The 24,149-nt window shown below is 35.8% G+C and overlaps 1 protein-coding gene across 3 annotated transcripts in view; it reads left to right on the top strand.

The window, feature by feature from the left end:
• The window catches only part of GSK3B (glycogen synthase kinase 3 beta), a 208,645-nt gene that overhangs the window by 161,194 nt on the left and 23,302 nt on the right, over window positions 1–24,149 (top strand). For 2 of the 3 annotated variants that reach the window (XM_052636308.1, XM_052636320.1), the window contains exons 8-10: window positions 5,279–5,374; window positions 14,517–14,555; window positions 17,208–17,394. In XM_052636308.1, the coding sequence (XP_052492268.1) occupies window positions 5,279–5,374; window positions 14,517–14,555; window positions 17,208–17,394 (322 nt within the window). The remainder of the gene's footprint in view (window positions 1–5,278; window positions 5,375–14,516; window positions 14,556–17,207; window positions 17,395–24,149) is intronic. The other variant, XM_052636315.1, reaches the window with a different exon arrangement.

The following is a 24,149-nucleotide window of genomic DNA, read 5'->3' as shown; positions in this document are numbered from 1 at the left end:
GATGTTTGGTAGAAACCAATGCAATACTGTAAAGCAATTATCCTTCAATTAAAAATAAAAAACAAATGAATACAGTAGTGACCAACTCAAAAAAATAAAAGCAAAAGGGAAATGTCATACATATAGTCCATATTTATAATTTTTGGTGGTCTTTATTCCTTAGTGTAGATAGGAATGACCATTCGTTTTCTTTCATCCTAAAGTATTTTCTTGTAGTGAAAATCTGGAGACAAACTCTCTTAGCTTTTGTTCGCTTAACAATGTCTTGTTTTTTTTTTTGCTGTTTCAAGGAGACAGGTAGCCCTGAGTTTTATTATGTGGTTTGATTGATGGAGAGAACTGGAAATCAAGACATCTTGGTTCTGTTCCCGTCATTCTTTTGAAGGATATTTTTACTGGATATGGAATTTCTTGGTTTCCAGTTTCTCATTTCTGTCTTTCTTTCTTTCTTTTTTTTTTTGAGAGAGGTCTCTATTTTCTTCTGGCTTGCATTGTTTCTGATAAGTTGGCTGGTATTATTGTTGACTGTATAAAATGTATCTCTTTGCTTTGGTAAAAACTTTCCCTTTATCAGTGGCTTTTATACTGTTTGGATTTCATGGCATTTTCATCAAATTAGGGAAAATGCTGGCCACTATTTCTTCAAATATTTTTTTGACATCTGTTCCCCCAAGCCCGTTCTTAGACTCCAGTCACATGTACCTATGTTTTTCTAGCTTGTTGTACCTCCATGCTTCAGCTTTGATTGTTTCTGTTGTTTGGTTTCGTTTTTTAAGTTCACTGATTATCTTCTGTGATGTCTCATCTGTTGTTAGACCTCCAGGAAAATTTTAACTTCCCATATCATACTTTTCAACTGTGCAGTTACTGTATTTCTTTTTTAATCCTCTGTTTGTCTCCTCATTATAATAGCTGTTTTATGCCCTCATTTGTCAATTCTGCCCTCTGTCATTTTTGTACCTATATTTGTTGACCAGTTCCCTACTCCCTTCTTTTTGAATCATATTTACCTTCTCCTTTAAAGAATATTTTGTCAGTTTTCTAATTGTTTTACTGTAGAGAGTAATTCTAATATCAGTTACTTAGCAATTACTAAAAAGAGATGTCTTTTTTTAAAATAATGCAAACTCTTGCATGATATTCCAGATTTATTGAGCTACTGATGCCAACTTATACAGAATTATACTTTATTATGTAAGGCTGTTAGTTAGCACAGTATTTATACACAAAGTAATTCTATAACAAGGATGTTCTACAACTTAGGCCTTGAGTTTAAAAATTCTAGGCAATACATTACTTACAATGTGCACATCCATAGGACTTCCTGCCATTTAACATTCCAATCAAAATTCTACATGTGAAATAATCACATGTGCTACAGTAGTGGAAGTGACTAGTAATAGAGGCTCTCTGGCCCACAAAGCCTAAGGTATTTACTTTCTGGACCTTAAAAAAGTTGGCTAATCCCTGGATCTCCCATCTACTTTTCATCTCTATTAGCTAGCCTGGGGAGAATGTCCTTTTCAAGATGACAAGAAAAAGAATAGAAAAATTATAACAATAGTTGTATATTTGACAGGAGAAATTAAACATAAAACAGATAGCTACATTGGAATTTCACTTTGTCCATCTAATAGCTTTAGTGATTCAAGGTCATGTGGCTGTAACAATAATAAGATACCCTTTGCCATTTTGTGGTGATATGCTAGTTTATTTGGTTAATTGCTTTTAAGTAATTGATAGTGAATATATCAATGATTCCATTTACTAGATATTAATAGTAATTAAGTTTCTTAAAAGTCACAAATATCCACAGTTTAAAGATAAAGAACACAAACTCTGACCACCAATCAGAAGTATAATTAAGAATCTTTTTTGTATCATAACTATTCATCTAAGCAGATAATCTCCCATTGTGATAAAAGATTTTTTCCACATCCATGCACTGGTATATATTGAGTGAGAATTCTAGGTATATAAAAAATGCTTAGATGAAAAGGTCAGAAATACTGAACCTTAGTGAATTATATATATACTAACATAATTAAATGTCTGCAGCTGATATTCAGATGCATCAGAAAATAAAGTGGATTGATATATGCATGGAGGAGTGGAAATGTGATGAAACAAATGTAGTATTGAAAAATATTAGAGAATTGGTAGTATAAAGGGGGGACATTTTCCCTGTTTTAAAAAAGATGCAGCTTTTTCATATGTGAAATTTTTCACATATAAAATTTGGGATAAATGTTTAGATCTAAGTGGCTCTGAGACAGTTTAGGGAGAATATGGGAGTGACTTCACATATGCACACATATAATACTTTCTTGCTTTCACATAAAATAAGTTATTGTAACATATGTTTATTTAAGCAAACCTTGTGTTCATGTCATGTGTTTCTCACACATGTTTGTTGTGTATTTCACAGATTTACTTCCACCAGGAATATTCTTAGGTTATAATAAAAAGCATGTACGAATTGAAACATTCACTTCAAGGAGCATCCTGCCTTTTTCATTATACAGTATTATACATTTTCCATTATGCAATATGGAAAAGTCAGCCAAATAGCTGATAAATTCATATGGTCTATGTTCATACAGTAAAAAGATGGATTTACTGATGGTCTATATACAACCCCTCATTTCTTTTGGCATTTCTACCAGCTTGTAGGGAGTTAGGACTGTGCCTTGTGCTAACAAAGTGCTGAATAAATAAAGGGGAGACTGCACAAAAAATACTGATTTAAGAGTGGGCATTTCTTAAGTGTTATTATTATTTATTATGAAATATATCATAATACAAAAATATATAAAAATGTATTAAGTTTAAAGCATAATAATAAAATGACTATCCATGTAAGTACCACTCATACTAAGAATTAGAATTAGAGAACTACTTATGCCCACCCCAGTCATAGTCCCTCCTTCTCTATTATTTCTAGTAAGCTAAATAATCTATACTTGATTTTTCTAGTGAATATTCCCATGCTTTTGATTTAGTTTAACTATGTAAACTAAAGGATTCCCTGGTAACTCAGCTGGTAAAGAATCCACATGCAATGCAGGAGACCCCAGTTCAATTCCTGGGTTGGGAAGATCTCCTGAAGAAGGGATAAGCTACCCACTGCAGTATTCTTGGGCTTCCCTAGTGGCTCAGCTGGTTAAAGAATCTGCCTGCAGTGTGGGAGATCTGGGTCTGATCCCTGGGTTGGGAAGATCCCCTGGAGAAGGGAACAGCTACCTTCTCCAGTGTTCTGGCCTGGAGAATTCCATGGACTGTATGGAATTCATGGATTCGCAAAGAGTCAAACATGGCTGAGCAACTTTCACTTCACTTCCCTTTCACTTTCATGTAAATTAAAACATAGTTTAGTGTTTCCAGTTTTTAAACTTTACATAAAGCTATTATTGAGTGAAAATTCACCACTGTGTGAAATTCATCCAATAAGGTATGTGTTGCTCTAGTTCATTTATTTTCGTTGCCAGTTAGTATATCATTGTATGACTATGCCACACTTTATTTATTAATTCCACTTTTGGATTTTTGCTTTTGCCTGCAGTGCTGTATTATTACAGACTGTGTGTGTGCTCAGTCGCTTCAGTTGTGTCCTACACTTTGTGACCCCGTGGACCTTAGCCACGGGGCTCCTCTATCCATGGTGTTTTCCTGGGAAGAATACTAGAGTGGGTTGCCAAGCCCTCCTCCGGGGAATCTTCCCGACCCAGGAGTCAAACCCGCGTTTCCTATGTCTCCTTCATTGCAGGCAGATTCTTTACTGCTTGAGCCATCAGGGAGGCCCCTATTACAGACTAATATACATTATAAGGAGTTTCTCTAGATTAGAGTATATGTCTTAAAATGAAATTAGTGGATTGTAGCATCACTAAAAGTATCCATTTTAAATACTCATTTTTTTAACATTGCTGTTGTTTTTCTTTAGCATTTAAAAAAATCCAGTGGAGTTGGATTTGGAAGGCAGAATTATCAATAAGTTCACTCTCTCTTCTTTTTCACTCTTTCCCCTTTTTCCCATACATGTACACATACACACCCTTCATCAAGAGTCCAATTTACAAATATCTGATAGCTACAGTTACAAAGACCAGATATTTTCCTTCTCAATACTCTTCGTTTCTCTGTAAAGCTGGAATTCTACTACAGGAAGGAAAGGAAGTTGTATTATATTTATTACCCCTAATAATTTCCTAGTACCTCTTTGTAATACTTTGTTCCAGCTCCTCACAACCATGAATCTTCTGTCACTGTAGGCAGAAGATGTTCTAGAATTCTATATGAATTAAATTATACAGTACCTACTCAGTTCTAGCTTACGTTTTGTTTTCATATGACTGTCTTTTGAAGAATAAAACTTTAAAAAATTTGCCTAAGTTCTGAAAGTTTTAATGAAGTCTAGAGAATTAGAAACAATAACAACAAACACCTGAAATTCTTAGTTTGCCCTGTTTGTTCACCACTGGTCAAGTATTTTACATTCTGCTCCTCTGTGCAACTGTCCTTGAATTAAATGGATTAACATTTTATTTCAACAGACGTGTTTTATATTGGGTACTAGAGTTATAAAGATACGTAATAAGTGTCATTTTTCTTCAAAGTACTCATTTTAGTACTTAATGTCTCTTCCCATCATCTGTCTTATGCAGTCAAATCCGTATACTTTCCTTCTTTTGATGCCTAATACAGCTCTGGAGGTAATGAAGTGCTCAATATAATTTCATCTTGTATTATACTTTTTTGCACACAAATATGTAAGTTTCTCATAGTTAGAATCTCTCTTGTTCTTAGTATTCTTCATATCGTTCCTAGTACACGGGGACATTCACTTAATATTCAGTGATTGAATGGAATTATTGATGACCATGTTTGACTAAGGTTCTCCTAATTAGCTTTTTGATAATAAAACCTTTGTCTTACTTTACTGATGAATAAATGAATAAAAGATACTGTCACTTCAGATGCCATCACAATAGATTGTTTTTCTAGACAGAACGAAGATGCCTGATTTTTAGTTGAATATTTTTGAGTGACCTTTCTTATACAAACTTGATGACTGTTACCATAACAGTCTGTATACTACCTATAGCTTGGGTCCTCTAGTCAGAAATTGAAGTTTTTTATAAAGTCTGCTCTGTTTAATGAGTTACATATTTTATAACTTTGGAATTCCTTTTTCCAGTGAAACCAGTACATTAAAACATAAAGACTATATTTACAAGTATATAGAAAATTACGGCAATTACTTTCTTTCTTTATCTAGGTCCTGGGGACACCAACAAGGGAGCAAATTAGAGAAATGAACCCAAACTACACGGAATTCAAATTCCCTCAAATTAAGGCACATCCTTGGACTAAGGTGAGTCAAAAAGAGTTTTTTAAAAAAATACATTAACCAGTAGTTAATTAGAAGTTGGATTTCTTATTGTTCTTGAACTAAACTATTTTGAGACTAGGTGGCTATCAGAATACAAAGTACAACAGGACTTCTGCATGTAAAAATAATTGGATAATTATACATCAGTGTTTCACTGATTGTAAATAGCTTCATTCCCACTGATTTCCTGTAGAAAGTTTCCAGTCTGGGTTTTTATTTGTAGGATGAGGACAGTACATATGCATAGTATTCAAATAAAGAATTTCGTTAAGTGCAGGATCTTATACATAAATTTTTACTCTTTAAAATTCAGAAGTAATTTCTTTGCATAGTTAGGGGTACTTACATACATTCAGTATCATATAGCATTTAGTATCACATATATTTTTATTCTTTTTAAACTACTAATATATAGATTATATTTTGTATTCTTCTCTTGTTTACTTTCCTGTTGGTGTTTTGGGAGCAATAGTAAAATGAAGATTTGGTCTCATGAATAGTATACATTGAAAGCAGTTGATAATACTCACAGGATGTCACTAGCCATTGGAAAAGCCTAACTTCAACTTTTAGTTGGAGCCCATTCTAAGAGCATAAGTACTAACTTATGAGAAGACTTTAGCTTTTGTTTTGATAGTTAATTGAAATGATTGTAGAGAGATTTTATTAAAAAGCTATTTTCATGTCTGATTTGTGAGATTGTATGCAGAGGGGAAAAAAATCTCAATAAGGCTTATAGCTAGAGTGACTCTTTTGTTTTATAGATTCTGAAACTCTAGCTAAACATGCCAAATGATTTATCCATGTTTCCATATGTGACTGACAAAGTCAGGATTAAGCTTCTTCTGTGTGTGTGTGTGTGTGTGTGTGTGTGTGTGTGTATAATACCAAGTTTTTTAACCTTCTAGTTATATGCCATCTATATATCCCCCTTCCCAGTTTATTCTTATATTTCATTATATATTTTGTAGGTTGGACATATTCAACTTTTTAATACATATTTCAATCAGAGATCTTGTATATTTAGAAATGTACATAGAACAGTTTGTTTTGAACATTAACAAGTTCATTTAATTGGTTATGTATCTTTTATAATAAGAGGTAAAGTAATTTAAGTGAAATAATTTACATTTCCAGATTCAAAGTAGGTCTCTTGCTAAGTTGTATTATTCAAGTTTCTTTACTTCAAGTTGTCAAATATCTTCACGTCTCTTCACTTCAGAAAATCCTCTTATTACCAATTATTCATTATTTAAAAACAAAGACCTCAGTAATAATTTTACTGCCAGAATTATAAGTTGTAGCTTTCACTGACCAAGATATTGCTCTCTCCCCTACCCTCTTTTTAAGTTTTCAGTAAACACTAAATGTTCTAAGATAAGTCATCCTTTGGTCTTGGTATTTAAAGTTTATTTTGAATCTGAGTCAGAAGATATTTAGGTTCTCTCACTAAACTCAGAGAATCGTAGGTGCCCTATTTGGATTTAGAATCCAAGCTGCAGTTTGAATCCACAAAGTCATTCCAAGTTACAGTGTAATAAGTGATTTGTAGTATAGTATGATTTCAGCCATGTTAAAGAAGAACAAGAAGCAAAGAGAATTCTGTGTATTGAATTAATACAGGGAAGTATTCCAAAATGCTAATGGCAGTTTGAATAAGAAGCGTATAGGTGATTTTATTTTCTTTGTTCTGCATTTCCATATTTTTTTTTTTAATAAGCATGTTAAGGTAGAAAGAAAAGTAAAATTCTTTTTGGTCAAATCTGTTCTAAGTATTCATCCTGTATATAGAGTTTCTAAGTAATACAATGCTGAAATGAGGTCATGAGATCTTATTTAGTAGTCCTTGTCCTCGTTTTTCTTTTAAATCAAGACTGCCACCAGTATTAGTGTGTGTCATATTCTGTACTTTTTCCCCTTGATTATATCTCTTCAAGTATTAGCCAGGATGGAATGTGAGGAATGATTCATTATAATTGCCATGCGAGCAATAGAAGATTAATGGTGAATTTGCATGCTTTACATCTTTTACCCTTGTGAATTCCAGATGTTTCTGTAGCTCACACTGATGCTTTTCCAACTTGAATAATATACACAAAGCCCTTTTGTTTTATTTAGGCTTCCATTCTTGTACCATATATAGAATAATAATTCAATTCTCCCACCTATTTTGTGTCTTCAAACTCTTGTGAATTCTTCACTCATATATGTGCCATAATTTGGTTCTCACTTGGTACAAATGCATTTATTATATAATAGAACACTTACATTAATTTCTCATTAGTGCACACCATAGGTTGCTGTTACTGTGGTTGTAAACACAAAACCAAATTCAGACATAGAAATTCCATGGCAGTACTCTGTTTTGCAGATGATCCAGAATATATTTACATTGATTATTAAGAGTAGGTTATTGTCAAAATAAGAATACAAAATTTTAAATTTCTAGAGGAAAGTCTCCCCCTTTGTGATAGTGAGTGTCAGCTTGAGAAATACTCTTTTATGCTAGGCAGCCCGTGGAGTTTTTTGTTTGTTTGTTTGTTTGTTTGTTTTAAACGTACATAATGTTGTTCTCTAAAGGAAAAAGCTTTTTGCCTTTGGAAGGCAGGTAAACGGGAGTCTGGAAACAAAATCTGCTTTGCCTTTATCGAAGTCTTCTGTTAAAACCTACTTTAGCCCCATTTGCTGAAACCCTTTTTTTTTTCCTACCATGTTATAGTGTAGTACAGCTATATCCTCAGAACTGGGAGCTCCTGTTCTCAAAAAAAGTAGGCAGACAAAAAGTTAAAGGGAGAAAATGTCTTCCTTGGAAGCACTGAGTGAGGGTATTCAGATGTATAAGAAAGATAGCAAACAGAAGAACAAAACAATGAAATAATCCTAGTGTGATATATTGCAGGGATCTTGAGAATTCAGAAATCCAGTAAGATACTCTTGACTATTCCCTGATAGCCAGAACAACCTAATTCATTGAATAAGCATTTGTGACTTAAGTTGGAAAGGAAATATATATATATATACACTAATGTTTTGAAAAGAGGACCAGTATTGAGAGTGATGGTGGGGAAGATAAATACTTGCTTTTTGGTGTATGTTATACAGTTAAAAGAATAAAAGCCAGATGGGACACAAAAGGAAATGATAGCGAAAGCAAATTGAGAATTACATAGAGGTGGAGGTTGGTTGGAAGAAGAGAAGAAGCCGAGATTCTGCATTTGGTACATGGAGATTTGGGTAAATGACAGTCCATTTAGGTATGAAGTAAGCATCTAGTGTAAGCATTGCTCCCATTCTTTGTCCCTCATGTTATTTTTTTGCTTTTGTAGGAAAGCAGTTAGCTGTTGTGTCTTTTCTTCAGGTTCTTTTGAAAACAAATATGCGTATAGAGGATTTATCTTCTCTATCTCCACTGCCCTGACTTTAGCCCAACATCATATCATAGAACTGCTGAAACAACCTCCTACCTCCTGATTTCCCCCCTTTATATCTTTCACATCCTCACTGCTGTCAAAGTCATCTTCCTTAAAGCACATGTGATATTGTCTCTCCAGTTTGAAATTTTCTGATTCCTCATTGCCTATAGGAAAAATTTTATATGCCATACATATAATGAGAAGAGTGCTTATGTGTCCCGATTTATGTTTGCCCAGTATGATTATTAATGGCATGTTCTTCACACTCTTCACTGTCCCAGTTCGGATGATTATCCAGTCACTCTCTTCCTAATTATTGCTGCTTCTCTTTCCAGAAAAACGAGAGATTTAGTTCTTTGTCCTGCTCTTAACCTTTCCTGAGGCATTTAGTCAGTTAAACCTAATCTTTCCCAAGTTCTCCAGCTCCCTCACCCTTAAGTGCATGTAATCAGGCAGTGAATTTAAAAGTTTAGTGTTCGGTTAGGATAGATTAAGGATTTCTAATAAAGTTAACATTGTAATGGTTGTATGTTTATTCCCTATTTTGAGTATCTGATTGTGCTAACTTTTTGTTAAAGTTAAAGCAGATAGTCCCCTATATTATTCCAGTATTAAATAATCCTGTGAGGTCAGTTAGATCAGCAGTACCCAGCCGTTTTGGCACCTGAGACCGGTTTCAGAGAAGACCATGGACCAGGGGTGGGATGGTTTCAGGATGATTCAGATGCATTACATTTACTATGCAATTTATTTCTATTATTACATCAGTGCCACCTCAGATCATCAGGCATTACATCTTGGAGGTTGGGGACCCCTGAGTTAGGTAACACAGATGTCTGTCTTTCAGAGTAATGAAATTCATATCTAGTTAGTAGAGGAAGTAGGTTAGAATCCCAAGGGCCTTGGTTTCTTTGGACTGACTGAGTACTGTTTAATAACTTAGCTACATGTGAGAGTGTTGTCCTGCTCACTTTGAAGGGATCATGCAGTCATGCTGAATTTCTTGATCTGATCAAACTGTTGTCCTGATTGTTCCCTGGAAAAGCCACATTCATTTCTACCTCTTACTAGTGAACACTTAGAGTGTTGTTCTTTCTCTCTGCTTACTAAATCTTGACCTTTGTCAAGACTTCAGATCTCCTTCTCCCATGAAACATCTAATTATCCAAGCTCTTATGTGATTATTCCCACCATATAACTCCTGTAGTACCTTCTAAGTCATACCGTATATGTACCATAGCAGCTTCTCATTTCTCTTTTGTTAATAATAAAATGAATATGTTACCTCAAAATGTTTGTTGCTGAGACTTGGGTATACATGATTAATAGCTAATTGTCTGTAGGATATGTAGGGACCTTAGATCATTGATTTAAGTATCCCAGAAACCATTATCCACAAAAATCAATCCTTACATACTTGATTTCTTAGAACACAGTCCACATGCTGTGGTATGAGTGAATACTAGTGTTTCTAACTAGCTAACAGAGTAAGCAAAAAATTGAGGTCGTTTCAGCCATCAAAGGAATCACACTAGCTGAATTAGTTATTACATGTATTATTCGCTATGCTTAAAGCTAAACCAAAAGGTACACTATAATTTTTTTAATGACTTTCTTCATAATGTTTTTTCCTGAGTCTTTGACTAGAAGATGAATTTTCATTTGGTAAACTTACCTGTTTTAACTAGTTTCACCCATTACCAAAAATACGTTCAAAGGGTCTTGCTGCTGCTGCTGCTGCTAAGTCGCTTCAGTCATGTCCAACTCTGTGTGACCCCATAGATGACAGCCCACCAGGCTCCCGCGTCCCTGGGATTCTCCAGGCAAGAATACTGGAGTGGGTTGCCATTTCCTTCTCCAGTGCATGAAAGTGTAAAGTGAAAGTGAAGTCGCTCAGTTGTGTCTGACTCTTAGCAACCCCATGGACTATAGCCCACCAGGCTCCTCCATCCATGGGATTTTCCAGGCAAGAGTACTGGAGTAGGGTGCCATTGCCTTCTCAAAAGGTCTTAGCACAAAGCAAAAATCCCTGTCAAACATTTTGTTGTTGCTTTGCTGATCCACTCTACCTTTTCTGGCCTTTCTGCCTTGTTTTGCTCATGTATTCCAGAAAGCATGAAACTATGTTGGGGATTTCTGTTGGTTGCTAAGTTTGTCATTTGTCTGTTTTGTCTGCTTTTCAGGTAATCAATTTCAATATTACTATTCAACCCATCTGCCTACTGATCTCAACTCGTACATTATCACTTGTCTCATAAATGCGCTGTGTTCCCTACTGAATTTTCTACCTCCATCTTCATTAGTGCTAGAATAATCACTTCTCTAACAACTATTTTGCTATGTGAATAGACCTCCTCACTTTTCTGTTTATACTGGCTTTACCCTACTTCTTTGGAAACTATTGCACATTAAAATCCAACTACTAAGGTGGTGAATCCATATGTGAGAAGAATAAGGTGAAAAAGAAAGAATGGATCACTTGTGGGGAGCAGAGGATAGGGTTGAGGGTGAATTAAAAAAGAAGGAAAAAATTTGTGACTTAACATTTGTTCTTTAAAACACTTACCTCCTGTGTATCAGTGCTGTGCTAGACACCATAAAGGATACAAAAAAAAAAAAAACACCTGAAATATTTAGTCTCCGTCTTTGAAACACTTAAGGGTGATATATATCTGAGTCAGTTGAAGCAAGTACTGAATAATAACCATATCCTTGATTATGTGCGGTTGGTGTTCCAAGGTGTTTCACGTACTATAGGTATCATAGGGAGGATCTTCAGTGTGGGTGGTGGAGGAGAAAAGGGGCCTCCTTTAAAGGCGATAGGACTGGTGGATGAGGGTGGGTCCTGTTGACAGACAGTCTAGATTTGCTTGCGTGCATGTGTGCTCAGTTGCTTAATCGTGTCGCACTCTTTGTAACCCCATGGACTAGAGCCCACCAGGCTCCTCTGTCCATGGAATTTTCCAGGCGAGAATACTGGAGTGGGTTACCATTTCCTGCTCCATGGGATCTTCCCGACTCAGGAATCAAACCCACGTCTCTTGTGTCTCTTGCATTAACAGGTGGATTCTTTACACCTGGGAAGCCCTTGGGTTTGCTTAGGTGCTGCTAAAGTTAGGAATTGTAGCTTAGGGGACTATCCCTTAAGATAAGGAGGTATGGATGAAAAGGAAATATTTCTATATTCTTAGGAAGATAAACCTGACTATAGTAACCATTTTATGAACAATGAAAGATTAAGTTAGATAAGTAGACATTTGGTAAATCACACTTCTGTAGTATTTTATGAGCAAATAAGATTAGAGGGAGGAATTTGTGGCATAGTTTAATGCTGATACCAACATTATATTTCTTATGTGTATTTTAATTAGTGAAGCTAAAATTTATTGAATTGTGGCTAAGGAAAGGGTGTTTGTGTTTCTTATGAATTATGTGCTGTACATGAGCACTTCAGTAGACTTAAATTCTTTTCTTAGTTAATTAACTCAGTTAATTAACTAGTCAGCAAATCCATGACATTGTCTCACTTTTAGTCCTGCATATAGCCTTACAAATTGCAAATAATTTTATATACTGGGGTTGCTCTTCAGAAGTGTTCATGGTTTATCGGTTTTTAACATTGAATGCTTGTGTATTTTGTGTATGACCAGCGAACAGTGTCTGTACTGAACATTTATCACAATGAAAACTTGAAGAGGAATAGCTGTTTGAGCTACTGAACAAGGCACAGTACTTGTTCTCCATTCTACTTAGATTAATTATCATTGCCCCATAGGCATTTTTACATTGCTCTGGTTGGCTGTTTAATATAGTGGAATTGTTGAGAGCTGATGCTATGAAAATCAACCATAAGCCTTGATGTGGTATATAAATGGTAATTTTAAGGGGCTTAAGATTCAGTCATGACAGTTAGCTCCAGGTTGAAATTTGATGTTTGATGGCAAAAGTCTATTATAGGACATGTGAAGGAGAAAATGGCCTGTGTCCTTTCTGAGTTATCCAAATGCAAATTTATTTTGAATAATTCTTCCGTTAAGAACTCATTTGCATTTGTTCAGTACCACAGAGACTTTATTTTTGGGGAAACAAATTTTTTTTCCTCCTAGTTTCTTCTCTAGACTAGTATTTGTGATAAGAGTTTGTTTCAATTTAAGAAAATGAGTTGCTGCACAGGTGAGGTAGAAGTTGAATCACCTAAAAGTTCATGTCAGTGTTTTGGTTCTTTTCAGTTTTTTTTTTCTCTTTTGTTTTCTTTCTTCCTTTTGTTTATTTCTTTATTTTTTGCTTTGTTCTGTTTTGTTTTATTTATTTACTTCTGGTTTTAGTTTTTACAGGGAGTGTTTTGGGCTGGCTCTTCATGGCCTTGCTAACATTCTTGGCTGGCCATATTTAGTCTGCGCACTAATTGTTAGTTGGCCCAGTTGAGTCTTACTTTGTGCTCGCATTTTTTTTAGTCTGGTTTTCTATTTTTGTCCACCTGGTTGTGTTTTAAGTTCATGAGAGATTTTTATCCTGATGGGCCGGATTTTAATCCGTGAACTAAATTTTAGTCTGCAGACTAAAAGTAATCCGCGGATTATTTATTTTTGCAAAATATTTAATTCCCCCACTGGAAACTATCCTAAAAGAATGTTAAATTCTCTTAGAATAGCCAAGGGAATTCACAGCTACTGGTGAGTTCTGCCATTTTTTGTTCTCAATACCTAGACATAATAGACCCTGCTACCTCCCTTTTGCATATTTGGCTCCGTTGTGCCTAGGTGTTGGTTTACATTACTTACTATGCATGTCACCTATAACTGTGACTGTCCCTTAGTTGTATTGTTCATTGTATATATTTTTGTTTAGCTTTTGGTGGGTGAATTGGGCATATTTGCAGATGGAACTGTGTTGAATTTATAGTGCTCAGAGGTACAGAATTTTTTTCAGTGAGTTTTTCCAAAAAGGAACGGGTATGAGGGGGCAAAGCCCACAGTAGAAAAAGTAAGTTTATACCCGCACTTCTGAGGTGATATGTCAGTTTCTTGAAGAGTCCTAAGATAATGAGAATGTCAGTAAATATTTTTTATCAGGGAAGTCAATCCAAAATGGAGAATAATCCGCGGTGGCCTGATCCTTCTTAGCTCACACAAATTTAAAATATCTGGCTTGAAATCTATAAATTAAATAAATTTATCACTTTCCTCTCATCACTAATAATTTAGCAAAAATGTTTATACTGTGTTACTGGAGTTCATTAATAGAGAAATATTAGCATATTGGGAACTCACATCTTGACAAGCAGGCTGATACGCCCCCTCCCAGCCATGTCAATGGACAATGAATCCAGGTCGTAGAAGACCAAACACTTTACTTTGGGAATTTTACTTCTGGATTTCATTTTGATTTTAACTTTTTTTGGTTTTGTATTTTTTTAATAAATGCACTGGCATTGGAACATAATTAAATTAAAATTTAATTTCTTTACTGTGCCTCACCATTGCGCAATCAAATTTTTTTTTGCATACACTGTGGTGAAATAATTTTTAAAACTTGGACTTGCTACTGTGCAGACTGATGTTTAAAGTTTATAACTGTATAAACATTTTCTATGTCCCCCCCCTCCACACCATGGATTTCTTATAACATTGGATATATTTTTCCTTGCTGGACTATTCTCTTTTGGATTGACTTCCCCTGTTTGGATTATTTCACTGCATTCTCATCTTTAGGATTCGTCAGGAACAGGACATTTCACCTCAGGAGTGCGGGTATGTACTTAATTTTTTTTTCCCAAAATTTCAGGGCAGGTCGATAAAACTCGGGGGGAAAACTTTTTTGAAAAGCTGAGTTATTCATTCTTGAAATGTGATGATAAAAACAAAGTAGGTAGCTGTGTGGCATAGGTTTTGCTTGTGGTATATGTTTAGGCTCTCAGTTTCTTGAATGATTTATTGATAACTAAGCTGAAGTTTAGGAGTGGGATTTGAAAAGTATTTTTACAAGAATAAATATTGACAAAACCCCACAGAACCCAAGATTTCGAGTGTTAAACAATTTGGTATGGAATGAAAAGCAGCAGAAACTTCATTATTAAAAGCCAAGTGACAGTAGTTATTGTTTTCCTTTTCTTTAGACACAAAGATAATTCAGAAAACCTTTTTCTAGTTTGGCCTACAATTTTTGAAAGTTGCATGCTACCACACCCTGTCTTACGGTCAGAAATCTGGACTTTGGGTATGCTGGGATTTGACCCACATAATTTTCTTAACCTTTATCTGTATATTACAGAACCAAGGCTTTTCTCATCAGGAATCTCTCAAGGATTAGAAATAATAATGGGTACTTTTTTAAAAGGCAGGTTAAGTCTTGATTTTAATGTAGGTTCTTAAAATGAATTCTTATCCTTATTTTTCTAACTCTTTGATTCTGTAAGTTAGGGTTCCCTGGCAGAATAAGCTATTATGTGTCTTAGTACCAACATGGATGGTGACTTTTAGTCAGTGAGAAATCAAAAAAGACGTGGATGATTTTCTTCTTGGTAATCAGAAGTAAGCTTACAATAGTGGTTTATTAATAGATGTAACACAGAATTTTTTCATTTAAAATATACTCACTGTCCACCTATCCTACATTTGAATGTTAAAAGATTCTTATTTCCACTTTTGGTGGTGGTACTTTTAATTCTACTTCTGTGCTCCCATATTGGTCAGAGGCATTTTTATTAGACTAGCTAACAAAACAAATCCATATGCTGTCAAATAAATACAAATTTCCCTCAGGGGAAAGTCAGTAGTGCTTAGTATTTTCATAAAATTTTTTCGAAATATTTCCACTGATTATTTTCTTCTACATTTTGAGTTTGATTATGGTTCTGGCTGGGAAGCAAGAGACGGGGGAAATGACCACAAACAGTGAAAGATCTAAACATTTCAAATAATACAGTACGTTAGCTCCTTGACTGAGGCAAGTCAGATTATTCAAAAGAATAAAGATAAAGCAGCTTGTAACTGTGGAGAGGGTTTTCTAACACAACCAAATAAATTAACTAAGATCTTTAATGTTCAGAAATAAATTTCTGATATCCTACTCAAGCCAAAATTTCTCAATTTCCAAGGAAAATATCTTTGTTAATAATAAACTTTGTTTCAGAATGAAAAAAGGATTTTCAGTGTAGAAAGTACTCTTACAAATAGTCTCATAATCGAATGAGCTCTGTAGTAGTAACCAGTTCTCCTGCTTTCAGCCTAGGTGGATAGCCAAATGTTATATGAGCCTTTCTCATTAGGAAACCTAAGCCTCTCAGACGCCTCTGTGCCTAGTCACAGTCTGCATGTCCTTTCCTCACTTGTAGGTCTCTCTCCCTCCATTTTTATGCCTCTGTTTTCCTTTTTGTGTCTGTCAACTTCCACCATTGCCGCTACTAACCTTCTATTTGAGTCTGTGTTCTTCTGTCAAGGGATATGTGTTTCATTTTTCTTTCATTTCAAAAGCTTTCTGCCAAGATGTTTATGTTTATTTCTGTTTTCCCCTTTCTGCTTTTATTCTTTAACTCTCCATAATTTAGAACAAAGTATATTTTTCATAGTTCTGTGTATTTATTTGGAGTTTTAAGACATAGATGAGTAGAAAGCTTTCTGTTCCTTTAAATAAGTTTATTTATTTGCATTTTGCCTCATTATAGCTTTCAGTTTACTTTTTCTGTGAGTTAATGTTCTTAATGAAAAATAAGTTTCTCTATTCCTGATTAAACCCTAGAATATTTATTCAAATGAGGGGTAAACTGGCTGTGTTAAGATAACAGCTACCTGAGAAAACAATTTTGGACGTTTTGAGAAGTTCTGGATATTCAAGAATTTCTTCAAATAATAATAGGCTCTGTTTATTGAAAAGTTAATACCAAATCATGAAGAATAAACAGCTTTTCCTTTTTAAAAGATATTAATTGCCAGATTTGTACAGTGCTGTTGATTATCAACAATTGTTCTGCTAAAAAGAAAAGTCACACCAAAGAGGCAAACCTTATAACTATTACCACAGCAGTCAAAACTTTAACATTAACTTCGCATTCTTCTAGTTGTGACTGCTCCCAGAAACGAGACTTTCTTTTGTGCTTGTCATATTTTGTGTGCATGTTTGATTGTACTGCCTTATGATTAGCTTGTATAGATTTTTTTCCCCCCATTTTCCCCAGTTTTTTCTCTGAGCCTTTTTCATATAGTCTTTAATTAGCAGTTCACCCCAATGTGGTAAATTGTATGCAGTTAACTCCTTTCATTCTAAAAGGTTTCTTTCACAAATGCAACCATGTTTTTGTACATGGTGGGAATTAACTCAGTACTCAGACGATAATTTGCAAAGATTCTTACATGAAACATTAACTGTACTTTCTCTCTCTCTCTCTTTTTTTTTTTATTCTGTAGGTCTTCCGACCCCGAACTCCACCCGAGGCGATTGCACTTTGTAGCCGTCTGCTGGAGTATACACCAACTGCCCGACTGACACCACTGGAAGCTTGTGCACATTCATTTTTTGATGAATTACGGGACCCAAATGTCAAACTACCAAATGGGCGAGACACACCTGCACTCTTCAACTTCACCACTCAAGGTAACTCCTAACACTTAATCCTTTTACCATTTTCTGGGAAAGTTACACATGTGTAGCTTTAATTTTCTATTAAATCTTTGTAGGGTAAAAGTAGGCATATTAAGTACTTATACAGGAAGGGAGCATCCTATATAACCACTTACTAGGCTACCACACTTATATGGTTTTGAACAAACTAAAAGCAGATTAAATTTTTCAAATAGGCATAGCTTCTCTAATTTTTAGCAGGTTCTGATAAATCTTGGTACTGGAGAAGTTACAGAGATTTCCCTGAGTAAGGTTTAATAATAAGATTGACGTACAATTTAATCTTCAGATTTGTGTCTAGAATGTTAAAATTTCTTGCTTCCCAAGGATTTATATCAAGTTTTCTTAACCCGGAAGTAAATTGGTGGCTATATTTGTGTAATTTTAGATGCCATACAGATAGAGAAAACTGAAGTCTTATAAAGCCCATCTTAGCACTTATATAAGGGATATAGAAGAGAAATTTTCTTCCCTTCTGAGCCTTGGCATCATTGCTGCTGCTAAGAAAACACTGATAAGAAAACTGAGTTTGTGTATTGGTGATTTCTAAAAAGCCCAGGGATGGTCATTTTTCATTCATTCATCAGCCCCACTGCCTCTGATGCTGTGGTTTTCTTCCTTAAATGAACATTAAACGTGTACAGTTCCCTGTGGATAAAACAAGGAGTAGATAGATTGCTTGTTTTGATTAATTAGTCAAGCTAAAAATATAGAAGGGGGATAGAAAGCTTTCTGTGATCAGGAAATAGATATAATTTACTTTATTATAAAGTAAAAAGTTTTCCCCTTTTAAGCTTTTCTAAAACTGTGGGAAAATGCATTTCTTAAACTTTAGATCTGGAAGATGTGAGTTGCTAGTAGAATAGACTTGGATGATTCAGTTGACTATAGGATGGTTCACTTGACTATAATCTTAACTGTCAATATTATGTAGCTACTAACAATGCTTATGTAATCTCATTCATCAAAGAAAATCTGCAGGTTTCCTGCGACTATTAATTTTGACTTGGGCTGATCAGAAATCATTTGGAATGTTGTTTTAAGTCCTGGCTGTGCCTCTAAGATGTTAATGAACACCAGGTAGAGTATGCAAAGGGGCAGAATTAAATAAAGAGCCTCGAAAGTGAAGACTTAAGGGACTCCTGAGAAAAATACCTCAAATAAAGGCCTCCACCCCTGGCATAAAGAGAGACTAAATAAATATTTAGGAATCAATAAAGACGTTTTCAACTGATAATAGTGGAACAAGATGTTTTCAAAATACTGATCTGTATATCAGGGAAAAGCTGGGTGATGTCAAATGTTGTAGGTAAGATTATTCCAGTTTGACAGAAGGTTTGCCTGGGAGACTGTTGTTCTTTTCCACAACAGAAATTCATGAATTCTGTGTCATAAAAATTTTAGAGATCTTAAGAAAATAAATTTTATTTTTAATTCTTAACTGCTTTTGTTTTAATCAAGAGTAATACGTTTAGATGGAAGAAAATGTTTAAAATATAGAGGAAGTGTAGAGAAATTTTAATCACAGTCCTGAAAGAATTACTTTTAGCTTTCAAAATCACTTTATGATTTTATCGTGTAGCTCTTTTTCTAATGCTAATGCTGATAACCCTTGAATATAAAGTGATCTTCTGTTTTCCCATTTAGAAGATCCCAGAAGGGTTCTTTCTGTTAATTCATATCTCAAATTTTATAGAACAATTTTTTTCAAACTCTATATGCATCTTTCACATCTGTATCTTTGTAATCAGTAGAGCTACTTTTTGAACCATCTATATAGTTTTTTATGTTATATTACCTAAATTTTTTGATATGAAGCTCTTTTTGAATCCCAGACCATTGGAAAATCTACATTTATCTATTTACATAAATGTATCATGTTATGCATAATATAATTAGTGGATTGCTTTATAAAGTAGTATCTATGAGATTTTTTTTAATTTTTATTTATTTTTAATTGGAGGATATTTGCTTTACAATATTGTGTTGGTTTCTGCCATACATCAGCATGAATCAGCCCTAGGCATTCATATGTCCCCTCCCTCTTCAACTTCCCTCCCACCTCCCACCCCATCCCACTCCTCTAGGTTGTCATAGAGCACTGGGTTTGCACTCACTGCATTTTATTTGAGTACGGTGACATCCAGTAAAACCGTGGATCTTGAAATGAGAAACTACTAAGTCAGTGCTAGATTTTTTTTTTGCCTCATTTTTTACCATTTCTGTCAGATAACTAAAGTTTCCCAAAGTTTAAAGGGTATCTTGATCTCTTTTTTTCCACGCTAAGGATTTCCTCCAGCAAGTACTTTGTTTCTCAAAATATGCAAATCAAGACAGCCCCTTGTTAAGTAAACAACTTGGTAGAAACTCAAATGCATACACATGGTACATCTTGTGATATTTGTGTTGGATATATTTTGGAAAATAATTCTCCTTAAATTGAGACATATTTTGATCCATACTCTTCAATGTGTGTGTGTACCTGTTTGTGTTCATTGAAACTGAGATACTGCTTAAACCTTGTATTTGTTCAGATTTTAAAAATCAAGATTGTTTCGCTGTTCACATACATCATTTCTTAAGTAATCACATTTGATTCTTTAGTCACTCACTAATAATTTTCCATTATTACTAAAGAAAATAAAGTTTAAAACAACTAAGTTATTTTATGAATTTCTAAGCTTTTTTAAAAACTGAGATAAAATTCATGTAGCATAAGATAAACCATTTTACAGTAAACAATCCAGTGGTGTTTAATACATTCACAGTGTTACACAGCTATCAGCTTTCTCAGATTCCACAACATTTTCATTGCTCATGAAGAAAACTCCATACCCATTAAGCATTCAGTCTCCACTATCTCCTTTTTTGACCCTTGGCAGCCACCAGTCTGCTTTCTGTCTCTATGGATTTACCTCTTCTGGATATTTCATATAATGGAACCACATAATATGTGACCTTTTGTGTCTGGCTTCTTTCAGTTAGCATGTTTTCAGGGCTTATCCATGTTGTAGCATGTATCAGTATTTCATTCCTTTTTATGGCAGAATAATATTTCATTATGGGCTTCCCAGGTGGCTCAGTGGTAAAGAACCCACTTGCCAATGCAGGAGACATAGGTTTGATCCCTGGGTCAGGACGATCCCCTTGAGAAGAAAATGGCAACCCACTCCAGTATCCTTGCCTGGGAAATCCCATGGACGGGAGCCTAGCGGGCTACAATCCATGTGGTTGCAAAAGAGTCACCCAGTTTAGTGACTAAGCAACAACAAATATAATTTTCGTTATATCATGTCTTAATTAGTTCAGGCAACTCTAACACCCATGAACTGGGTGACTAAACAACAAACATTTATTTCTCACAGTTCTGGAGGCTGGGAACATCAAGATCAAGATGCTGACAAATTCAGTGTTTGATGAGGGCTACTTCCTGGTTTGCAGACAGCTACTTTTCTTGCTTATATGGTGGAGACAGATCACCTCTTTTATGTCCCTTCTTACTAATCCTATTCATGACCTAATTTCCTCACAAAGGTTCCACCTTCAAATACCATCACATTGGGGATTTAGGGCTTTAGCATATGAAGTTTTCAGTTCAGTTCAGTTCAGTTCAGTCGCTCAGTCGTGTCCGACTCTTTGCGACCCCATGAGTCGCAGCACGCCAGGCCTCCCTGTCCATCACCAACTCCCGGAGTTCACTCAGATTCACGTCCATCGCGTCAGTGATGCCATCCAGCCATCTCATCCTCTGTCCTCCCCTTCTCCTCCTGCCCCCAATCCCTCCCAGCATCAAAGTCTTTTCCAATGAGGGGACACAACATGGGGGACACAAACATTCAGTCCATAGCATGGGGGACACAAACATTCAGTCCATAGCATGGACTGAATATGCCATATAGGGATATGCCACATTTTGTTTATCCATTCATCTGTTGATTGACATTTGGTTTGTCACTACCTTCCAGCTATTGTGAATAGTTCTCCTATGACTATTGTGTACAAGTATGAATTCATTTGAATACACATTTTCAGTTTGGGGGGTATTACTGAATCATACGAATAACAATTAATGGATGATCAGAATAAGAGGTTAAAGAAAGAGAACTAACTTTCCAGTTGGTTGTATAGCTAGAGAGAATAGAGGGATAGTGGGTGTCATTAGTGGGTATCCTACTGTAGGTAGAATAAAACCCTTCTCTATCCTCAGCAAATTTTCAGTGAAGTCTGTACTACTTTCCCCAGATGAACCAAAGGTAGTGCCTGATCTACATATACTAGTTGCTCAGTGTTTGAGCAGTTGATACCCACTTTAAATATACACAATATTTATTAACCCATTCAACCAGTACTTGTTGGACATTTCTAATTTTCCTTTTTCTTGTTGGAACTGTTGTTTTAATTAGTAAAGCAAACTACCATATGAACAGAACTACAAAGATCAAACATTTGAGTAAAATATAGTAAGTTGGTAGTGGTTTGGTCACCAAGTCGTGTCCGACTCTTGCGAGTTCGTGGGCTGTAGCCTGCCAGGCTCCTCTCCATGGAATTCTCCAGGCAAGAATACTGGAGTGGGTTGCCGTTTCCTTCTTCAGGGGATCTTCCTGACCTAGGAATCGAACCCTGATCTGTATTACAGGCAGATTCTTTACCAACTGAGCTACAAGGGAAGCCCCAAAATATAGTCAAGCTTATAGCTAACTACAATTTGATGTTTGTTACTGTGCCATAAGTAAATAGCCATAAATGGTAATTAATATTACTTTCATATAATCAAAACAAGTGTTTCTGTAATTAACTAGAGGGAGAAGAGAGGTGAACAGATACCGGACAAAAAAACTTTGAGATCTTTCTGACCTTCTGGATCTATAACTCGTAGACTCTTACACCTCTCTTTTTTCTATAACTAGGGCTTCAGTGTACTAGGATCCCCTGACTGACTGTGTTATCTACTTCCAGGACTTGGAGGCCAGCACAGACCTTCAGCATACTGTAAAGTAACCATTCTCTTGCTTTCCCTCAGTCATTGGGATCTCAAAGGTTGGACATGACTGAGTAAGACCTTAGGAAGCAAATAGAATCAGGAATTCCCAACAGAAATCAATTTTCTTTGTTTACCAATTCTTTACTATTCCAAGGCTGAAATGTATAGGGAAATAGGTGATTTTGTGTGTTTAAAGATGTTTCCAACTAATTCCACCACACACATCCTGAATTCAAATTTTCTGTCCAATTTTTATGAGATTTTTATCCAGTAAAGCATTGTCTCCCTGCTCCCCCAAAGGTCATATCATAGGATGGGTGTTGGGCAGATACAAGTAAAGATTATCAACTGTTTACATTAGTGTGACTTAGTTTGAAGAATCTACCACTCTACCAATTAGCTGGATTATCTGAGGGGATGGTAGATTTGTGGGAAGTAGGAGGAATAGTGGCTTATTGGTTAGGCCAGAAGAAGGGGCAGCTGCTTAAATGCAAGTTAAAACAGGATATTTGGAGCATCTAGAAAGCAACATGAAACTCAGGCAGGCTGCGGATGTCTTTGAATACAGGAACAGGAGTGTCCAGACATGAGGAAAGCAATGATGAGATAGCAGACGAGTTCCAGAACAAGTAAAAAAAGGACAGTAAAGGAAGAGTGACAGAAAACAAAAGGAAATGGGGAAGGGATCAAAGAAAGATGTCTTAGATGAGTGCAGGGTTGTGTTAAAGGAAGTGATGAAAGCAGGGGGCTGAGGACATGTTAGAGGTAGCAACACAGCAAGTGTTAGAGAAGGCCAGCTTACGAGAGTGCTGCACTTCTTCATTTGAGATTAGTAGACTCCTTGTTGATAAAATCTATTGTGACTCGTTATTGATGATTTGGAGGCTCCATATCTTTAAGGCAATGATTTTTAAATCAGTTTTTCTGTTATGAAATAGAGATACACAGAAATACCATCAGCCTGCCTGCTTATCAGGTTTTCTATATCCTGGGCATTTTCTTCTAGCCTACTTTATCCTAGGCCACATCTAAAGTGTAGATATAGTACTTCAACCACCTTGAGATTGTAAAATGTCTTCTGATAGTCTTATGTCGAGTAGGGGCTTTTGGGGGTTAGATTTATTTGTTGAAGACTCTTGAGAGTCCCTTGGACTGCAAGGAGATCCAACCAGTCCATTCTAAAGGAGATCAGCCCTGGGTGTTCTTTGGAAGGAATGATGCTAAAGCTGAAACTCCAGTACTTTGGCCACCTCGTGTGAAGAATTGACTCATTGGAAAAGACTGATGCTGGGAGGGATTAGGGGCAGGAGGAAAAGGGGATGACAGAGGATGAGATGGCTGGATGGCATCACCTACTCGATGGACGTGAGTTTGGGTGAACACGGGAGTTGGTGATGGACAGGGAGGCCTGGCGTGCTGCAGTTCATGGGATCGCAGAGAGTCGGACATGACTGAGTAACTGAACTGAACTGAACTGAACTGATAATAGCAAGAATAAGTCTACATAAGATAGGGGCTCTTGATTTATATGAATATGTAGGATATGAGTCAAATCGGACTACTTTGGTGGTCCAGTGGTAGAGAATCCCCGTGCCAATGCAGGAGACGTGGATTCGATCCCTGGGACAGGAAGATCCCCTGGAGAAAGAAATGGCAACCCACTCCAGTAATTCTTGCCTGGAAAATCCCATGGACAGAGGAGCCTGGCCAACTACAGTCCATGGGGTCACAGATGAGTCGGCCACAA

Source organism: Budorcas taxicolor, chromosome 1, assembly GCF_023091745.1.
Source record: "Budorcas taxicolor isolate Tak-1 chromosome 1, Takin1.1, whole genome shotgun sequence".
Taxonomy (NCBI): Eukaryota; Metazoa; Chordata; class Mammalia; order Artiodactyla; family Bovidae; genus Budorcas; species Budorcas taxicolor.
Note: the sequence above shows the minus strand (reverse complement) of the source record. Positions and strands in the feature narration are given on the sequence as shown.